Source organism: Rousettus aegyptiacus, unplaced genomic scaffold (genome assembly GCF_014176215.1).
Source record: "Rousettus aegyptiacus isolate mRouAeg1 unplaced genomic scaffold, mRouAeg1.p scaffold_m13_p_8, whole genome shotgun sequence".
Classification (NCBI taxonomy): Eukaryota; Metazoa; Chordata; class Mammalia; order Chiroptera; family Pteropodidae; genus Rousettus; species Rousettus aegyptiacus.
The window spans coordinates 32,111,945-32,133,162 of record NW_023416311.1 but is presented as its reverse complement, the minus strand read 5'-3'; the positions used below and the strand labels follow the sequence as shown (position 1 = coordinate 32,133,162).

Sequence of the window (21,218 nt, the reverse complement as noted above, 5' to 3'; positions counted from 1 at the left end):
GCCCCTGTACCAGCTGCCGCCCGGGGCCAGGTGAGTCTGCGGCAGGAACCCCGCTAAGTACTTCACCCTATTTGGCTGCAGCTACTGAAGGATGAAACTGTACTCCTGTCTCCAGGCCTCCTCACTTGTACAACTCGGACTGCTATCTCCCCAGATGTAGACAGTTTAATGATTTTTCTAAAATAAATGTTTTAAAGGAAGGTCCCATGAAACAAACACTTTTATACTTCAGCTAGCTGTGGGAAAAAGCTTTTCTGTAAACCAGCCCAGTAATAAATATCGTGAACTAAAAAACAAAAATACAATGTTTATATGTTAAATGTTTATAAAATTATGCTATATTAATTGGAGACTGTTAATATAGTGGAATGCTGTATAACCATTCATTCCTATAAACTGCTATAAAATATTTTACTATATTAGCAGATATATCAATATTAGTAGATCTTAATATAATATTGAGAAAGATGAGATCCACAGTGACATATACATTTTATATAAAGCAAATACATGTATAATATAATGCAATATATTTCTAGACACCCACACACAGACTGGAAGGGTACGCATTAAAATTATGACATTGGTTATCTATGGAGAAGGGGTAGAGAAAACACTGAGAACCAGGCAGAAAGAAGACAAAGGAGACTTCTTATGGCTAAACGAGGAAGCACATGTGATGCAGTGTTCACAACAGTGAATTCTAGGTTGTGGACTTATGAGCCTTTGTTATAGTCTTACTTGTAGTCCTCTGTAGTTTTTTTTTTTTTCCCCCAAGAAAATGATATTACATTTTTCAGTTGGTATTGACGGTTTGAGGAGTAGTTTTCTTACTGTGGGATTTTAAACAAATTATTTAAGACCTTTGGTCTCACATCTAGAATGAAGATACTAAGTACTTGCACTGGGGGTCCTGAGTACTCCTCCTTCAGTGCTCATCTCAATACAGCACCCTACTTCCTCAGGAAGCCATCTTACCTTTCCTTCTCCTCCCAAAGGTGTGGTACACATAGGCCCTCTGTATTCCTCGAGTTTCCTGTGCGCGGTGACACTTAGCACATTCTTTTGTGACAATTCTCACTGTGGGCCAGGAGCTTCCAATAGATAAAGAAATCTTAGCTGTAGAATATGTATGTCTTAGGCAAGAGCAAGTAGTAAATGCTCAACAAATAGAACTTAGTAGCCATAGAGATGCTTGATACATCTTTAACGACAAAATAAATGAGCGAAAGAATGAAAATATGGCAAGACTTTATAGAGCAAGACATCCTGTGATGGCTCCTGATGTTGTTTATTCTTTTGGGGGGATTACACCCCCAAAACCCCTTACTTAATCCCAGCCTACAGTTTATATTCTTGAGACTCTCCTGCACTATGACTAGGGTCATCAGTGTGCTCTCATAGAGAGACAGAAACATTAACATTTAGACACATTAAAGAATAAACATTTCACACCCTTTTCGCTGTTCTGTTATTTGAGATAAGCATACATTGAAGTTATAAAATGACAATGTTGCTTTGAAAATTCATTTAACAAACATATTTCAAAGGAGAATAAAGGTCCTCTCTCAGCCACTGAATAGTATTTTCTAAACAGTGCTGGGTGGTTGTCCACAGTGACTCTTGGCACCCTGTCAGCTCTCCCAGTGGGTTTTTTGACATGTGAAGGACGTGAGGTTTTAGTGCTTTCAGAGGATCTGGAAAATACATTTTTATTGTTCTTCTTCATGGATGGAGAAGCTTTACAAAGTTGTTTTATTTTTAAAGCACTTGATATTTTGAATGAGGATCTTTTCTTCTACATGAACAAAGGGAATGACACACCATTGCCTTGTTAGCCTGAAGCAAGGGGAACGAAATCACAGGGAGATAAAAGAGACTGCGGGAACCAAGGCTTAGGAAGAAAGGGTGTATATTTCAGGAAGAACCATGTTTTTCTATCCTTTGAGACAGCAGAAAATGATTTGGTCTCTTCTAAAAGACAATTACTCTGTAAAGATATTTTCTTGAAAGTGACTTATTTGCGCTTTGTCTGTTTATTAGAATATAAAGGGCTGAATTTTCTCCCCTAGCAATTTCTCTCATTCTACAGATTTTCCTGTGTTTAAAGTCAATGGAGAACGTCATGGCAAGACTCCAAGTAAAAATTTATTTTCAAGTCAGGACAGCTGACTGATGTATCCTAATAGCTACTTGACATTTGTACATTAAGGGCATTTATAATTTTAGTTACTTCAAACAGCAACCCTGGTGAGTGTAGTTATGTATTATAAGCTGACATCACTTTCCCAATGATAAACTAGAGATCCAAGATTCAATGCATTTTCCTGCTGTATCCAGTAGAGATGTATCCACAAGGTTGTTGAACCTTTAATGCTTCTGCAATTTTACTTCTTAGATTCCAGAGGCATTAAACCAAGAAAAAACAAAACAAAGCAAAAACAAAAACAAAACAAAGCAAATAAAAACTGAACTGCTCAGTTCACCTTGGGTTTGTTTAGACCTAACACAAGTACACAGAATTGGGTACTTTTGTTATTCTCCATAATTCAGAACCAATTGCTTTAAAAAAGCATCTTATCCTTCAAAATGTATTTCAAGGCTGCTCTGTGGTCTTTGTAGGCATAGATAATCTGAAGCAAAATTAGGTCATTGGGATTGGTGCCTACTAATATGGCCAGATTCTCTGGATTTTATTTATGACCATCTTTTTTAGTTATGCTAAAGAAAGGATTACTAAGATTCACATGTTTGTTTCTGAGTTCTTCCTTTTACATTTCTTGGCCCCATGTCCAAGCCTGTACCTCTGGACACATTAATCATCCGCAAGTGGGAAACTTCTAAATCCAGTTTTTAATTGACATTTAAAAACAGAATGTGAGGTAACACTGGGTTTCGTTGCAGGCCTGCGTTTTTTCCAATTGGTTTTTGTAAAAATGAACGAAAGGGTGATATCAGGACTTGTTTTCCCTTCATGGAGTTACTAGGCAATTTGTTTTTTGAAATTCGCATTGTGAGAACCAAGTTGTTCTTTTTGGTATGAATGATTCATGCAAGACAAACAACACAAACCCATGACAGGCCTGTTATTCCAGCTTCATATACAGCTGGTGGATGTGTTTTCTAGAGTGTTCTTTTTTCTGGGGTGGGTGTTCTAGTGTGTCAACCATGGAATAAAATTTCTGCTGCTACTAAATCCGTGCTATGTCATACATAATGACAAGCACTTTTTAAGTAATTCGTTCATTCCAACATCTCCATTTTACAAAAAGAAAATTAAGTATAACAAAGGTTGAGGACTTGCTCAAGGTTCCGTGGCTATGAAGTGGTGGTGGCCTGGCTGGAGTCCAGGTCTATCTAATGCTAAATCATTACATTCCCTCCTTGAGCCAGCTGGTGATTGATGAATTTTGTAACAAGGTGAACTTGATGGTAAACATTACTACATCATTTCCTTTTCTAAGAGAAAAATGATTTTATCCTTTCCCTTCCTTTTTTTATTTTCATTTTTTTTTTTTAACAAAGGAATCATTTGAACAAAATGATACATTAACGTGTCCTTGTTCCTTCTGCCAGAGCATCTGTTTGGCCTTTCTATTTATCTCTGATTGTGTTCCTTTCCTTATTCTTTGTCTGTGCAAAGACAAGAGGTTTACTAAATGATCTCTCATTTGTTCAAAGGTTTTTTCTAATGCTTTGTTTTCATTCATACTATGTGTGGCTATAGACATGTTGGGACATTCCTTGTCAAAACCATTCTGATGAACCTGCTACTAACACTTTGAAGCCCAAGAACTGTTATTTTGGGCCAACAAATATTATTTCTCAAACATCTGTGAGAATTTTGTCCTAGACTCTTCCCCTTTGGAAACCAGGCAGAAGCAGTTAATGTGCACCGATATCAGGTTTTATAGTTGACAAGAATCATTCACTCAGAATGTTCTGCACGGTGAGGGGGAGGATTGCAGCTTTGGAGGCATTGGTAGGTTGGGGTTCAACCGTTGGTTTTGCGTCCTTGAACACTGAGCAACTTTGAGCAAATTATCATCGGAGCCCATTTTTCACATGAAATGTTAGAAAAATTATACTTATCTCATTGAGTGTTATTGTGAGGTTTAAATAAAATAGCTGCATAGAGCTAACACATGTTTGAAACTCGGTCGGTCTTAGACACCCTTCTGTCTCTTTCTATCCTTTGAATGGAAAATTGGACTGAGGGTTGATGTAGGTTGGGAGAGCAGAATGTACCTAGAATTGTTATGATGGTCTTACGGGCTTCTCTGCTTGTGAAAGTTAGTTATAGTGCTTTATATTCACAATCACTTTCATTCATTCACCAAATATATCTTGAGTGCAAACCATGTGCTAGGCAACATATGGCCCTGGTTTTCAGGTCCACGTACTCTGAAAGCTAATGGCATCAATACTATTTTCACAGTAAGCTTGCTGGTTATTTTATTTGTATAGGATCATTATCTACTTACGAAAGTTCTTCAGATCTGACCACCTCCTTAATTTTATTTTCTTTTTGAGAAACACCCCATGTTCTCACTACTGAGGTAATTTCCTAGTTTCAGTGTCCTCGAGCACTGTGTCATTGGCTGACCCCAAAGGCTTGTTTGGGAAAGGTCTTATCATTTGCTACTTTGCCTTAATGGATCATAGTCGATGAAAACCATAATTATAGGATATTATGTTTGACAAAAATATATATAATTTCACTACTTCGGGAGAAGAATGGTCTCTTAAAAAGTGCTTAGACTTTTGTTTGCATAAAGTCTTGGATTTGAATACTGATGCCACCATTTACCAGTTGGGTAATTTTGTACATTATACTTAAATGTCCTCATCCTAAAGGTGATAAAGATTCCCACTTATAATTGCTGTGAGGACTGGAAAGAGGTGTATAAAGCATGGAGCACAGAACCTGGCACAATATAAATGCTCAGCAGATCAAATCATTTTTTAAAAATTTATTTATTTTAATTAGTTTCAAGTATACAGTGCATTGGTTAGACATCTATATAGTTCATAAAACGATCTCCCAATTGCTCCCTCCCTCCTCTGATCCTGCACTTAGCCAACGTATTAACGCTAACTGCATTCCCTATATCATGCTCCCCATCCCTGTGACCATCCACCAGCTACTAATTTGTACTTCTTTAACCTTTTACTCCATTCTCCCTGCCCCACAAGCTCCCTTCTCTCTGTCCATCATGAAATTTTCCACTATATTTGTGAGTCTGTTTTTCATTAGTTTGTTCTTTTTATGCCTTAGAATCTACATATAAGTGAAATCATATAGTGTTTATCTTTCTCTGTCTGACTTAAATACCTTTTAGGTCCATCAAAGCAATATCTTTTTCTATTATCTTACTTTTGTCTGTGTGTGTCTTTTAATCTGAAGTGAGTCTCTTATAACCAACATGTGGGGGTCTTGTTTTCCTTTCTATTCATCCCCTCTATCTTTTAGTTGGAGCACTTAATTCTTTTCCATCTGAGGTACTTATTGATAGGAATGTAGTTGTTAGCATTCTTTTTTCCTGTTTTTGATACATGTTTTCTTTTCTTAAAGAAGTCCCTCCAACATTTCCTGTAATACTGGCTTGGTGGTGATAAATTCCTTTAGCTTATTTTTGTTTGGGAAGCTCTTTATCTGTCCTTCAACTCTAAATGATAGCTTTGCTGGATAAATTATTCTTGGTTGTAGATCTTGGGTCTTTATCCTGTCGATTATTTTTTTGCCAAGCCCTTCTGTCCTGCATAGTTTCTTTTGAGAAATCAGCTGCCAGTCTTATGGGTTTTCTTTTATAAGTAACTATTTGTTTTTCTCTTGCTGCTTTTTAAGATTCTTTCTTTGTACTTAACCTTCGGCATTTTAATTATGATGTGTCTTGGTGTGGGCCTCTTTGGATCCCTGAGTTTTGGAATTCTCTGAGTTTCCTGGGGTTTTATGTCCATTTCCTCCACCAGGTTAGGGAAATCTTCCATCATTATTTTCTCAAACAGCTGTTAACATCTTGATTTTCTTCAGTTACACCAATCAGATGGATATTTGGACCTGTAATAGTGTCCCATATACTTCTCATCTCAGATAATGTGTTCTTTATTTCAGACTGGTTCCCTTTTATAATTTTCATTTCTATATTTATGTTTTTTATCTCTTTGTTGGAGTTCTCTACACTTCCCAAGAGTTCATTGAGCATCTGTATAACCAGTCTTTTGAACTCCACATCTGTTAGATCATTTGACTCCATTATAGCTGGATCTCTGTTCTATTCTCATATGGCTTCTACTTCTTTGTCTTTCCATTTTAGCTATCTTTCCATGTCTGTTTCTATGTACTAAGCAAAGCTCCTAAGTCTCTGGGTCTTATTAGTGTGGATTTGTGAAGGAAGTGTTGTCCAGTGGCATAGTCCTGAGAGAAGTTCAGCTATAAGTCAAACTTAGCCCAACCTGTTAAGATTCAGCAAGCAATCCACAGATGCTGTGCTTATAGTTACCTGAAAATGCCACACCATAAACTGAGGCCAGCTCCCTCCAGTGTGAGTCTAGACGCTGCTCAGCAAGGAGCACCTGACTCACTGAGGATATACCTGGATGTGGTTTGGGTGGGGCCGTGAGTCAGGGTTTCAGGGAATCCTCTGCGCTGAGCAACCTCTGTTATTCAGTTTTATGACCTCTTGGCTATGGTGTGCACTGTGTCCCCACACTGGGAGTGGGGGATGGCTCAACAGGGAACAATGGATACCGCTAGCACTTCCGTACAGAGAAATTCTCACCTCGGCCTTCGCTAGGACAACGTCTCCCTAAAAGTCTCTGGTGCCTCCTGCGTGCAGCTGAACCAGCACTGATGCTCAGAGCGAGCAGGTCGGTCACCATGAAAATCCACTCACAGATGCGGCCCCTTTAAGAGGCGTCTGCTGCTGCCGCGGCCTCAGTCTCATTCAGCCACTAGAGACATGGCAGCCCTGCGTCCTCGCCCCATCCTACCTTCTGCCGTTGCAGGGAGCTTTCTTGGATTTCTCCATAGTTGCATGGCTTGTTCATCTAGATCCCAGGTGATTTTTTCTTGCTGCTGCTCCTTGTTTCCATCACAATCTTGACTTGGTCACCAGAGGGATGAACGGAGCTTCTGTCATCTACGTCATTTTTCTTCCTCTAATCAAATCATTTTTCCTCGCCTTTCCCTTAGGATACGTGTTGATTGTAGAATATTTAGAACATCTAGTTAATTCAAATGAATAAAAGAAAAGTCACACATACTCTTAAGACCCAGAGGTCCCCAGTGGTACCATTTGACTGTAAAGCCTTTCCACACCTGTCTCTGTCTTTTTCATTCTCCCTCCTTCCCCAGATGTTAGGTTCAACCACATATAATTGCTGATATTTGGCCATGTTTTATTATTTTTTTATTTTATATTAGTTTCAGGCAAAAAGTACAATGGTTAGACATTTATATAATTTATGAAATGATCCCCCTGAATTCTCTAGCACCCATCTGGCTCTACAAATATAGTTGCTGATATTTGGCCATTTTTTACCTAAATTAATGACAATTTTATCTGGTTCATTCTTATATATTGCCAAAATTGGATCATGTGGTACATATTTTTTTTTTAATTAAGTTGATTGGGGTAACATTGGTTAATACGATTATATACTTTTGAGGTGTACATTATAATTTGACATCTGTATATTCTATCGTGTATTTACCACCCAAAGTCCAGTTTCCTTCAGCTACCATATATTTGATCCCCTTTACCCACTTCACCCTCCCCCTCCCCCTCTATATTTGACCCCCTTGACCCCATCTACCTCCCCTCTCCTCCCTCCCCCACTCCCACCCTCTGGTAAGCACTAGTCTATAGTCCATGTCCATAAGTCTCTCTCTGTTTGTCCTGTTCATTTGTTGCTTTTAGGTTTACATCCCACATATAAGTGATATCATGTGGGTATGTATTGTTTTTTAATCTACTTTTTACAATTATGATATTGTTAACATCTTTAAAGTTCAGTAAATATTCTTCTATATCTCTTTTAATTGATACATAGTATTCCATCACATGATTACGCCAGAATTATTTTCACCAGTCCCCTATTACTAGAAAATTAGGTTTTTAGTTTTTTTGTTATTATAAACAGTGCTGGGATATATGTTCTTATGGCTCTGAAGGGAGTAAAATATAGTGGTTTAGAATATAGACTCTGAAGACAGGAGGTCTTGTGCTTCACTGCTTACTACCTGTGTAACTTCAAGCAGATCACCTGGATCGCAGTTTGTTCATCTATAACATAGTGATAACAATATTTCATAGGGTCACTGTGAGTGTTCATCTGTTTCAAGTGCTTAGAACAGTGGCTATGGGCTATTGTAAATTGTTTTTGTCTTTACAAACATATATTTATTTATTTTGGAAAAATTCCAAAAGAGGAATTTATGAATAAAGGGTCTTTGATATCCTTGGGCAGACTAATTTCTAAAATGGACGTGCTAATCTGCTCTTCTGTAATAGTGCCTAAAAGAGCTGGTTTTCACGAAAAGGGAGAGGTTATCCTCATCACTATAAGTATTGGTCTCATCATTATTATTACCCTACTTCGTGACTCAGGGTACATAGATTTTCACAGTTTGATATCCCTGAAATCAGAATGCTTCTAACCTACATTGTCAAGCAGGTGACTGCCATGATGCAGCTGTACGAAACCTTCTGTTGACAACTGCTAAGATCAAGAAAGGGTGTAAGTGTGTCCTAATGCCTATGAAATTCAGTTTTATTTGAGAGATATCAAGAGATATGAATGAGTGTCTTGGAATATATATAACACCATTTTCAGAAAGCATCTCAGGTTGGGTTTGAGACATGTCCCTGAAAGACAGAGGTTTCTCGGCTGAGCTTAGAAGACTGCAAAGGGCACATGGAGGGAGAGGACATGTCTAGTATCTCTCCATCTCTGCTTATTTCTATACTACTTCTTGTTGTGCATGTAACTAAGAGAGATGATAGTGGCCATGATACAATAACGTAAAAGCCCGAGAAGGCATTCGTGGACATTTGCTATTTAAAAGCCTTCTGGTGGTTGGTTGCATGTATCATTCTCTCTGAATATGACACGTCCTGCAAACTCTCTGCCCCTTCCAGTCCCCGTCTTTATAGAAATCCTCTATTCTTTACCTAATATGGCCTTTAAGTCTCAGCTTAGACATTATTTTAGCTGGAAAGCCTTTCCCGACTTACCAACACTGGTTAAATGTCATTTCTGCATTTTCCAACGTACCTAGTCCATATCCTTACCTTACTGCTTATCACAGGGTATTTTATTGCCTAGCGATTTGGTGCTTTTGCCACTAAATTGTAAGCTTCTAGAAGCATGAACTCTTTTGTTCTCCTTTGAATTCTAAGCCTAGTACCATGGCCTGCACATGGCAAGTACTTAAGAGTTCTCACTTGGGTAAATTTTAGTACTCAGTACATGAACATAACCTGTGGTCACTGGCATTACTGAAAGTTTTAGCAACAGAAGGGCTTCATGGTGAATCCATTATTTTGAGAGGGTCCAGTGTTCTCTGCTAGTTGTCACTAAGGGTTGTAGCATGGACTCTATATTTCTGATATTACTCAGTAGTATTAAACTCCTCATTTCCAACTTATTATGAGGGCTTTATAGAGCAAGTTATCCATGCTGTCTGAGACCCTCATTCAGCTGTCTCCTGACACATCTGCAGGAATCTAGGCACATTGCATCTGATAGCCCAGTACTAGCTGTTAGCACAGTAAGAGCTGAAAATGAGTCATCACTCCCTTAATCACATTTGGATCTTTTACAGTTTAATCTGAAACAAAATGTTGTTCATTTACCTTTTCCTCTTAGGATATTCAAACTATTTCCATGTTAACCACCTATTTTTTTAAATTTTTTTTAAGTGGTCAGTGAGAGTAACCAACCCTGTCATTTTTTTTTTTTTTTTTTTGAAGAATGAAACACTTGCCCCTTGAAATTAGAGTTAGGTTTTAAGTAAAAGATGTCAGATGATTCGAGTTCAGATTCTCTCCAACCTGTCTTTTCAAACACAGTACTTAAATTTAAGATAATTGGTCAAGCTTGGCACTAAACATAAGGAATAAATTCTGTCTCTTGTTTAGATAGTCAACATACCCTTGTATTTGTAGTAACCAGGGAAGAAAGCTGGCTTTGTGAGATAAACTATGTAACTCACTCGGGTACATTTAAAAAATGGATGTGTCGAAGTGCTTAAATATGACAAATGAAGAAAAGAAAGGAAGTCAGAGCAATGCCTAAATTCAAGCCAGGCTTCTGTATCCTACTCATTCCACTTCCTGTCTATTTGTCTATAAATTTCTGTATGGGGATTGTTCCCCTAGCGTAACTCATGTTGGTGCCTAGTGAATACATTGTGAGGCCCTTGTATCAGTGGCCTTTTAGAGAAATACAGTCCCAAGGGGAGATGCTGTCACTTCAAAGCATACCACAGTGCTTAGATATAGCCAGGAAATTAACCATGTCGGCGTGATAATATTTCTTTAAAAGCCTGAAACCCTTTCTTTGATGCTGATAGTTATCAACTTCTGCCATGAGATATATTAAGGGTTTCATTTTTGTTTTTTAATCAAATCCCAAGAAAATAGAACTGGTCTCTGCCTGACTGCTCTGCTGGGAGAGAAGCTGCTGAGTGGGATGTGGAAATGGGTCATGATGGAGAGGAGAGACCAGTTCTGTGCCCTCAGTACCTCTTCCTGCCACTCTCCTGTTGTTGGCAAACATTCTGTAAAACATATGTGCTCTGGCCCTCTCTTATCAGTATCACATTGGGGAAAAAGAACTCTTAACTCATCATGAGTTTTAAAAATCCTTTTGATGTACTATTGATATTCTAATCAAGGTAATATTATTAGCTAAAAATGTTGTGTGTGTGTGTGTGTGTGTATCAATTAATCCTTCATAATATATAAGGAAAAAAATGGATATTTAATTTAATATCTGAGGCTACCAAAAGCTGAGAGGGATATGGAAACTTTGGAGAATGTTTAGCAAAGAAAATGAGTGAAACTGAATCAATTTTAAAAAAATAAGTAAAAGTACTGGGGCTATAGTATTTAATCTAGCAAAGAGCAGGGTCAAGGATGCATTCGTGTTTCAGGAATAAGATCGTTTTTAATACAGAGAACAGTATGAACTGGATTGACTATACTAAGAGCAGGAAAGGAGAAAAAAAAAGCATCAAATTATAGGATCACAGGTTTGGATGACAGAGTAAGATTTTTCCTTACTTTTAGGGTAGATGAGTCAGGGAACAAGTTATAAAGAACTGGATAATTTACTTTGGTGGACTTTAAAAACAGGATAGATTCTTCTCTAATTGAGATAGCTAAGAGAATGTAAAGGAACATTCTAGGTGACTTTTTTAAAAGAATATATCCTAGATTGAAAAAGTTGCAATTGAAAAAAATTTCTTTAATCTATATCTATAGGCAATAAAAGAAACAACTCATACGAATAACAATGAGGCCTAAATCTTATCTTGGAACTACCACTTAATCTTATTTTGTGAAAGAAGATTTTGTGTTCTTAGGCAATTGCTTTCTTGATTTGCTTTAGGTTCAATTATTCTCTCTCATTGTGTTTAATTGTGTTAAAATATGTTTATTAAAGTGCTAATAAGGCCAAAGCCATACTGATTAAAAATGGAATTATTAATTTAAACCTTTTGATATTATGAAATGAAAGGTAGGTTCTCATATTGGAAAATGAATCCTGGACATATAATATGTTGTTTGCTGTGAGCCTAGTTTTTTTTTTTTTTTTAAGTTTATTCTAGAGCTATTGAAGTTACAAAATTTTTATGAAATGATACTTTTTTTTAATCATAAAAGGGATTTATCCTTAGAGCTCTAGGCAGGGTGCATCTTCCCTAGTGATTTTTATAGCATCTAATTAATAAATAAACACACAGCTGACTAGGCAATGCATATTAAAAGTAGGTTTTGCTTATTGTCACCCTTTATAATTTTTAGACTGTTTGGGATTGAGGTTTTTTCCCTTCCCTGCTCCCCTTTTCCTACTTGTTGAATTGACCTGCAACCACTCTATCTTTTTTTTTGTAACTGTAATTTTAAACCTATCTTTCAAATGCTGTTTTTTACCTTTATTTTACCTGGTTCCATGTTCCTATTATTTCTTTATTTGCTGTCCATATTCAGTTTCAGGTTTGTCTTATTTTAAAAATAATTCAGTAGATTTAAACATTTCAGTCAATTTTTTTCCCAGCCTTTTCTGGGTATCTCCCAGTCACACATATTTTGATTGATACCTTGAAAGTAGATGAGCTGTTTCCCTTGAGAGAGCTCGGCCCAGGCCCGTAGCAGCGTCCGTCCACTCCTCAGTGGCTCTTTCTATGGGTCCCCTCTTGCTCTTCACGATCACTGCCTGAGGTCAGGCCCCCTCACTGATCTGAACTACTCCCATTCTTCTTGCCTGATCTCCCTGCCTCTCATTGTCAACTCCTTCCTGCCCTTTCCTCACACTGTAGCCAGCTGACCTTACAGAGGAGACAAATCTGCATTGTTCCTCATTGCTTCAAATCCTTTACTACCAAGCCCTTGTCCACAAGATGCAATCCAAAATTTTAGAGTGCATTAAAGTCCCTGCATGAGCTTACCATTACCTCGCCTGCCTCCTCCCCTCGCTCCCCCACCCAGGCAACCACTCACATCTTCCCCTAGCCAATTACTCTAGCCACATCAAGCTCAACACTCCAGGTGCAGGGAACAGGTTGAGCAAAGGCATAGAGCTGGAAAATGCAGCTATGCTTAAGCAGTGGAGTGATAAGAAGTGGTCCACTTAGTGCTGAGCACCAGTTTGCGAAGCGTTGCCTAGGGTTGCTGCTGGAGCCCTGGTGCCCAGCTAAGGAATGGCGATGAAGGGGGCTTTCAAGCCATTCTCTCCAAGGGGGAGGAAAGCTGGATCTGAAGAGCTTGCTGTTATCCACACCCAAACTCAAATGCCTTCCACCGTTTCTTTCCCCAACCTCAGCCTGTGATGGTGATCACTGGGGACCTCACTGCAGCAGCCGGTGCCAGTGCAAAAATAAGGCTCTGTGCAACCCCATCACAGGAGCTTGCCACTGTGCCGCTGGCTTCCGGGGCTGGCGCTGTGAAGACCGCTGTGAGCAGGGCACCTACGGTAATGACTGCCACCAGAGATGCCAGTGCCAGAATGGGGCCACCTGTGATCACGTCACAGGGGAATGCCGCTGCCCACCGGGATACACTGGAGCCTTGTAAGTGACAGAGCATGGCAGAGCTCACCCACCCTCTCTCTTCATGGTGCTGCCACCATCATAATTCCTATGCTTCTGTTTCTGTTATTGCCTGTAGAGTTACTGAGAGTGTGAGTCCAGGCACAGATGTGGAGACCAGCGGTCATGGCCACTAAGTGCCCCCACTGTTTAACCCTTGAACATCAGAACCCAGCCCGAGTCGAAGGGCCAGCTTAGAAGGGCAAAGCTAGAGAGGGCCAGGATATTGTATTGAGTGGCAATATTTGGGGATTGTTGGGCAGACTTAAAGTTCTGCTTTTATTCTCTCCCACAATCACATTCATTTTACAATGGCTGGCAGTCAATGGTCCATGTCGTTCTGCTCTGTGTGACAAATTAATTAGCTGGATAAAACTAGTTGGGTTCAGTGCTTTAGAGAGAGGAAAGGGGGAAGATGTTGGAAATAGTCCGTGATGAAAGGTTAACTGGGTTATTCAGTGCCCGTATGTTTCTTTGTGAGTGTAAAAGTGTATGTATCACATCCGTGTAACAGATAGTTTAATTCCTTCTAGAGAACACCGAAGCAACCACTTAACCTCCACTACTTTATTTTGTGGAAAGGGCGTTCTTTGGTTTGCTTATATAGATGGTCCTCAACTTACAATGGTTCGACTTATGATTTTCATCTTTACAATGGTGTGAAAGCAATAGGCATTTAGTAGATATCATATTTTGACTACTTTGAATATGGGATTTTAATCTTTTCCCAGAGCAGCGATACGTGGTAAGATACTCTCTGGTGATTCTGGGCAGTGGTGGTGAGCTACAGTTCCCAGTCAGTCATATGACCATGAGGGTAAACGTTTAATGCTCTACAGCATATTTATTGTGTTAGATGATTTTGCCCAACTGTAGGCTTATGGAGTGTTCTGAACATGTTTAAGGTAGGCTAGGCTAAGTATGATATTCAGTAGGTTAGATATATTAAATACATTTTGAACTTGGTATGTTTTCAATTTATAGTAGGTTTATGAGGACATAACCTCATCATAAGTCAAGGAGCATCTATATTCACAAACAGAATAAGAGGCAGAATTTGACAATAAAAGTAGGAGATAGAAAAATCTTATTTCCATACTGAGAAAATTACACTTGTAAATCATACAACTAAAACTTGAAAAAAAAAAATGTGGCTGATTAGGTAAATACTTCCTGCTGGCAGTATTAGAGCTATAAAGTAGAGCTAAAGAAAAAATTGCATTGGCCTAGAAAGCCCTGATTTTTAGAAGAATGGATGATCATCTCAAACTATTTAATTGTTAATATTACTTTTATAGGTTTTTATCAAGGCTGCAATTGAATAGGGCTTTGGGAAACTTGGAGCAATTTCACAGGAGAGCAAAAAGACAATCAAGGTGTAGAAGAAGCTTCATTCACACAGGATGGGAAGGGGCATTAAAGGAATGGAGAATGGTCAGTCTGAAGAAAAGAATGCTGATAAGTGGTTATGAAAAACATGTTCGCAGAGTGGGTAGCATACACGTTTCAATCTCCTTTGAGGTTAGAACAAAGACGCAAACAACAGAGTAGACTTCAAATGAAACACGTGGGCTTTATAAAAGTTACGTGGAAAGCTCCTGTCACCAAGGAGTGCTTGTCCAACTGGAGTCATTTCTGGTGTCCTGGATAGGACAGAGTCTCCTCAGATTGAAAGGGTTTCTTTAGAAAATATTCCTAAACAAAGAAAAGAACTAGGGTACCTCTCAAAGACACTTCCACCCAATATGATTAAAATGCTCTTGATGTTAATGAAATGAACACTATTGAACAGAGAAAGATTGTCTATTTTAGGGCCCTCGGTGCTGTTGTGCCTGTGAAACTAAGGGTCAAGTGGTTGGATAAATAATGGTGTCCTTTGTCAAACATTAATCCCTCAGCTGTGAGGATCTTTGCCCCCCTGGCAAGCATGGTCCACAGTGTGAGCAGAGATGCCCCTGCCAAAATGGAGGAGTGTGTCATCACGTCACCGGAGAATGCTCTTGCCCTCCTGGCTGGCTGGTAAGCTCCCCTCCTCCCTCCCAAAGTTACCTGTTTCAAGATACTCAAGGGAAAACCCATGTGAAGGACTTTAGCACAGAAGAAAGTTACATTGGTGATTAAATGTTTCAAAATTAGAACTACCCAACCATTTCAAAGCTGGAATCCTTTAGTCCTGAGAAGGTAGAAGGTGATTCAATCTTGAACTCAAAGTGCACTAAAGGCCCTTATGGGAAAAGATAGTAGACCATCTGTCCTGATTTTCCTTCCCCTCAGGATATAAAAGGAGTATACCTGTCTTACACATGACAGTCAGAGCTGTTAAAAACTGGGCGCATTAAAATAATCATTTTCATAATTACATTCTGTGGATCACCATTTTTCTTTGAGAGCATTATTCTTGCCAGAATAAGTGTTATACGAAAAAGTTACCAGGTCATATATATCTGGAGACAGTCTGAGGTTAAACCAAGTTTCCCAAGTGCTGCTAAACTCCTCAGAGCCTTTAATATGATAATCCAAGAGGAAGCTCTACTTCCCAAACCTTGCCCATGATACTCTTTTTTTATGTAGCATCACTCAGGCTTAGTGTTATGCAGAAGGCGCAATGTCACAGCCGGTTTACTAACTCAATCTCTCTCAGGAAATAATATTCATTCTTATTTCTCTAATTTAGTTTGTGCATGTATGCTTGAAGGCAGAAATGTGAATGACCAATGTCTGTTTTCTTCATTAACAAACAAAAAGTAAAAGAGCAGTTTAGCTCACTATCCCTCTCTATGTCCATGAGCTGTAGGGATGCTACTCTGACAGGGTCACAGTGGCTTCTCAATTGCCGAACCCATTCTCATTCCATTCTTCCATTCTCATTCGCTTCACTTCTCCAAAGATTTTGACACTGTTGCTCATCCACTACCCTTTCTTAAGCTCTTTCCCCTCCACTTCTCTGCTAACCCTCTCTCTTACCTGTCTTACTAAAGATCTCTTTTCTTAATCCTCCCTCTCCTACATTCTACTCTATTGTAGTGTTTCCTAGATTTCAGCCTTTTCCTTCTTCTCTTTCCTCACTATAAACCTCTGGGAATCTCATCCAGACCCCTGGCTTTAACAGTCATCTGCTGATTTTCCCAAATCTGGACTTGACCTCACCTGAGGCCAGACATGTATTTGCCACTATCCTTTTAGACACCCCAATCTAGATTACCTATAGACATGAAGCCACCATCTGTCTGAGTTGCATCCAGGCTGGGGCCTGTGTGGCCAATGGGATGGAACTGGTCTGGCATCGCCCTTGTAGGCTAGGTAGGCATGGAGCAAGGCATAACTGGAGTCCACTTCCCAGCGAGAATCACAAGAAGTAAGGGGGAGTTCAAGATGTTCAGACCACTGGGACAAGTGGAAAACAAATGTGAGAGTTGGAAACAGTAAGAAGACAAGACAAGGTCTGATTCCGGAGGCAGAACCTGGAGAAATTCTGTGAAGCAACAAAGTCAGAACAAGTGCCTTTTATCGAGTGTCTGATGATGAGGTGCATAAGGGAGCTATTGAAAGAGCACTGTGCTGATTCAAGCTGGTCCATCCAACTTGTTGTACAACCAAGCCTTCTTAAGACGACTGCTCTTCTGTCTTTTTTTTTTTTTTTAAATTTAAATCTTAGTTAAAATCAACACTTCTCTCTTAGTGGTCCAAGGTAGAAATGCTGAATTATCTCTGACTCCTCCTCTTCTTTCATTTCTTATATTCAACCTTTCGTCAACATTGGTCATTGCTTAGCCCTTGGCAAGGGAAGGGATTTGCTGGGGTAGCAGAGAATCCAGAGAGGAGCTGTACGCTTTCTACTAGAACTTTTGTGTAGACATTGAATGTAGAATTGCCTCATCTCGAGATTAAAGCTTTCTTTTTCTTGGGATCATGATTGTGAGGTAGTAGTAACCACAGACTTGGACTGTAAGTCCTAGTAGGTGGGCAGATGGCCCTCTCCATCAGCCCAGTGGAGCCTTTCTTGTACTCTGGGCCCTCTTCCTTGATGGGAGTTTCTTAGTGAATTCTTCAGGTCATTCTTCTGTGTAAAGCTAAGCTAAACTTCTACTTCTCTGTACAATATTTTATTTGTGCTATCATCCTACATGCTTTTCAAAGATGAATATATATTCCTGTTACGCACACACACACACACATATATATTTCAACTAGTAGAAATAATGTCCCACTTAAAGCTGTTTGCTCACATTAATCTACAGTCATAAACATTTCAACAGCATCTCTGAAGCTTATGTGGGACCTTTACAAAATTTGAGTAGTTAGAGTAAGCTCCTGAGAGAGTAGAATTTTCACCAGAATCCCTGTTTACCACTGTTGGACCCTTAGTATATTATTCCTTCAGTCATGTTAATATGTTGTGCTCCACTGGAGGGATTCGAGTTATTTTTACATCTGTCCCCTTCACTACATTGTCAGCTAACTAAGGATTGTGACCTTATCTTTGATTCTCAGAGTGTAAGCACTATACCTGACACATAAATGATTCTCAGTTAAGCGTGGATTTGAATCATCTCTCAAAGGCTTTTTGGTTCCAAGAGTCTGTGGAAGAACTTTCCCTGTTTGTAGATAGATAGAAACCACCAGAAGAGACTTAATTAGCACACCAACTGCCTTTGTGGGTAGCCAGGAGTTAGAGGAAATGTATTTTCTTATGCTATCCAGAATAAACATTTACAAAACCATCTGGTGTTTGCAAGCCTCCAATTTCAGAATGCCCACAGCCTGCTTTTTTTTAGAGAGAAAGACAACAAAGCCACAGCTGCCAACAGTTAAAACATTTTTGAAACCTCTGTTATTTGGGATATGTTGTTTACTCTAACAAAAACTCTAATAAATAGATGAAAGGCTACAAGCCCAAGTCATGTAGCCAAGTGAAGTAGAAAATAGTAATTTCCTAGGTTTATTGGTGCAGTATCTTATTCTTTCCCATATAGCATTGAAATAAATATGACAGTGCCTGACAAGATGGACAGCCTCTAGGGTGAGGAGACATGTCCAAGTTACTCTCTTGATTTTTCTCTCCAGGAAATAAACTTTCTTATTGACCTCGACCCAGCAAAGTCTGTTGAACCTGCTGAAAATAAAAGTGTTTTTCTTCTGAAATAACATGTCTAAGTTCATTCCTATAGAAGTAACATTTCTAAGGCAATATTATTGTTAATTCAGGTACACAAAATTTCTATTTTACATTATTCATATTATAAGAAACAAAGCCAATGATAATGTGTATTTTCTCCAGAACATATGGTAAAGCATTTGGATGATCCATTTGCACCAGATGTTGCTGTGTATGTAATGGATGCTCAATAAGTATTGTCGACTTCTTGTACGTGTAAGACACAAGGAAGAACACATAGGTGGATTTATAAATTCCTTAAGTTATCCTAATAATCTGATGTAACTCTATCTTAAGCTTTAGTTTTTTAATATGGGTGTTTTTTAAGATCACTATTCTGACATCTTTGAATCTATTTTGACATTTAGGCTTACTAAGTAAATAAGCCAATTTCAAATTTCTAACATTTTTAAGATGATGAAGAGGTTCTGTGTTCTAAAATCTCCTCCATTTAATTGTCTTGCGGCCCCATTTCTGTGCCGCTTCTTCCCTTTATTTTTCTTCTCTTTCCTCCTCCTCCTCTGGCCTTTCTCTGGCAGGAGGCCCATCTCATTTTCCAAATCTCTTTGAATGCAGGGCACAGTGTGTGGCCAGCCTTGCCCTGAGGGTCGCTTTGGAAAGAACTGTTCACAAGAATGTCAGTGCCATAATGGAGGGACGTGTGATGCCACCACCGGCCAATGTCACTGCAGTCGAGGATACACAGGAGAACGGTGAGGGACAGTCTTGTATTTCTCCGTTTGTAATGGTATGAAAGGAAAGCTTGAAGAGTTTAGGGGACACTTCCGCTACCATGTGTCTGTTACTATTCTATAATATTCCAGAAGCGTCTATCTATAAGGTATCAGTGTGTTTGACAGATTCTTTCCCAACTCTGCATAGAAACTGAGTCATAGAGAGTGACGGTGAATTCAAGATGAACAGAAAGCATTAATAATATTAATAATATTTCATAATAATAATATATCAGCCATTCAGAAACCACGATGAATATGTCATTCTAAACAGTTGAGTGTTTAGGACAGCCACTTCAAGCACCAAACTTTTTACCTTTTAAACTTTTTGATAGATTTATTTTTAAATGGCACATGTACTTAGGTATCTTTAAAAAGTATGTTGGACATAATATTATCTTCTTATGATTCAGTATTCTGTTAAGAATATCAGTCATTTTATTGTGTGGTAGCGATAGAATAAGATCTGATGGGACTTATAGGGCTCTTGGTCCACATGAAATCAGAACAAATGACTGTGCTCACGTGATTCTTACATTCACTGTTGGTCATTTTTTGTATTAGATGGTAAAGTGTTAACCCCAGAGAGTTTTACTCACCTTCGGTCTTTTAATTTGCTCTCTAATCTGTTATATCCTGGAAGATTAGATAAACAAGTTCATTGGATGTGAGTGTAAAATTTTGCAAAAGAGACTTGAGAGGTAAAAGAGTATAATGGCTAAAAACAAAGATTTTGGAACCCATGTCTTTAAAAACAGCTTTATCTGTAATATTCAGAAAATAATTTTACTTTTCTTTAGGATTGCTATAAGGATTAAGTAAGTATATCAAAGCATTTAGAACAGTGCTAGGAGTTATAAATATTAGCTATTATTATAGTTGGGTGATTTCTATGAGCTATGTGAATCCTAGTGATTATCAATTTGAGTAATGTTTAAGAACTGTATAAATATTAGCTATCATTTTTTGGTGATATCTGAGCTAAGAATTCCTTCAAACTTCTTCCCTTTTTTTTCTTTCTAAAATTCTGGTCTAATTTTATGACTTTTATAAGTTAACTCTAATGTTATTTTTAGCCAACGGTAAAGTTATTTCATCATGTGCAAATAAAGATGTTAATTTCTTTTTGTTTTAATATTTATAATAATTATTTCATTTCCTTGAATTATTATTACATTAATTAAAACTTTTAAATCAATGTTGGCAAAAATTGATAAAAGTAGGAATTCCTGCATTGTTCCTATTTTTATAGGAAATGGCTTCAGTATAGCTGCATGTTTATTATTGTTTCTTAGTAAACTGTCTTTTCATGCTCCAGTGGTTTTATTGATCCCTATTTTTTATTAGGAACTTTTGTTAGTAATATCTGTTTAATTTCATTAAAGGCTTTTTCATCTTTTGTCATTGATATAATTATTTTCCTTTCAATTTTTTGATGTTATAAATTATTGACACCTTTAGTACATGGCTTTCAAAACATGTAATTAGGCTACTCAGACAGCGTTTGTGATCTATGTCCTGGTTTATGGTCGTATGGATGTATGTGATTGTTAGATGAGTTCTGGATCCATGTGGCATTAAAGTCTTGTTATAGAAAGATGAGTCAGGAAAGGAGATGCACAGGACCACATAGAATCCTAGATCATTGTGTAATATTTTAGGGCACTAAAAATTTAAATATAATTGTTATTTGCCCTCTAGGGATTTAAGTCTCGAATTTGAGACAATGCAAAAACAATTAACATATAAGGCACATGCTCTGCTTATCTTATTTGGAGAACAGGGAAAAAGAATAACAGCTCATCTTCAGGTGAATTTTAGATCTGAGACAAGGAAGAAAAGAGCCAGAGAAAGATAAAGAAAATGAAGAGGGAACTTGCTTCTTGGGGTGTTCTTGTAACTATTGTTTTTCTGATGAGCTGATGTCTGCTCTCTGTTTTCAATTAGGCTGTGCCCATCTGGTTTCTAGAGTTCGCACAGATATACACATTCAATGACAATAGCACATTTA

At 38.3% G+C, this 21,218-nt stretch overlaps 1 protein-coding gene across 1 annotated transcript in view; it reads left to right on the top strand.

Moving 5' to 3' along the window:
• The window catches only part of MEGF10 (multiple EGF like domains 10), a 150,182-nt gene that overhangs the window by 82,917 nt on the left and 46,047 nt on the right, over positions 1–21,218 (top strand). The window contains exons 6-8 of the mRNA XM_016121940.2: positions 13,054–13,300; positions 15,217–15,337; positions 19,050–19,186. Coding sequence (XP_015977426.1) covers positions 13,054–13,300; positions 15,217–15,337; positions 19,050–19,186 — 505 coding nt within the window. The remainder of the gene's footprint in view (positions 1–13,053; positions 13,301–15,216; positions 15,338–19,049; positions 19,187–21,218) is intronic.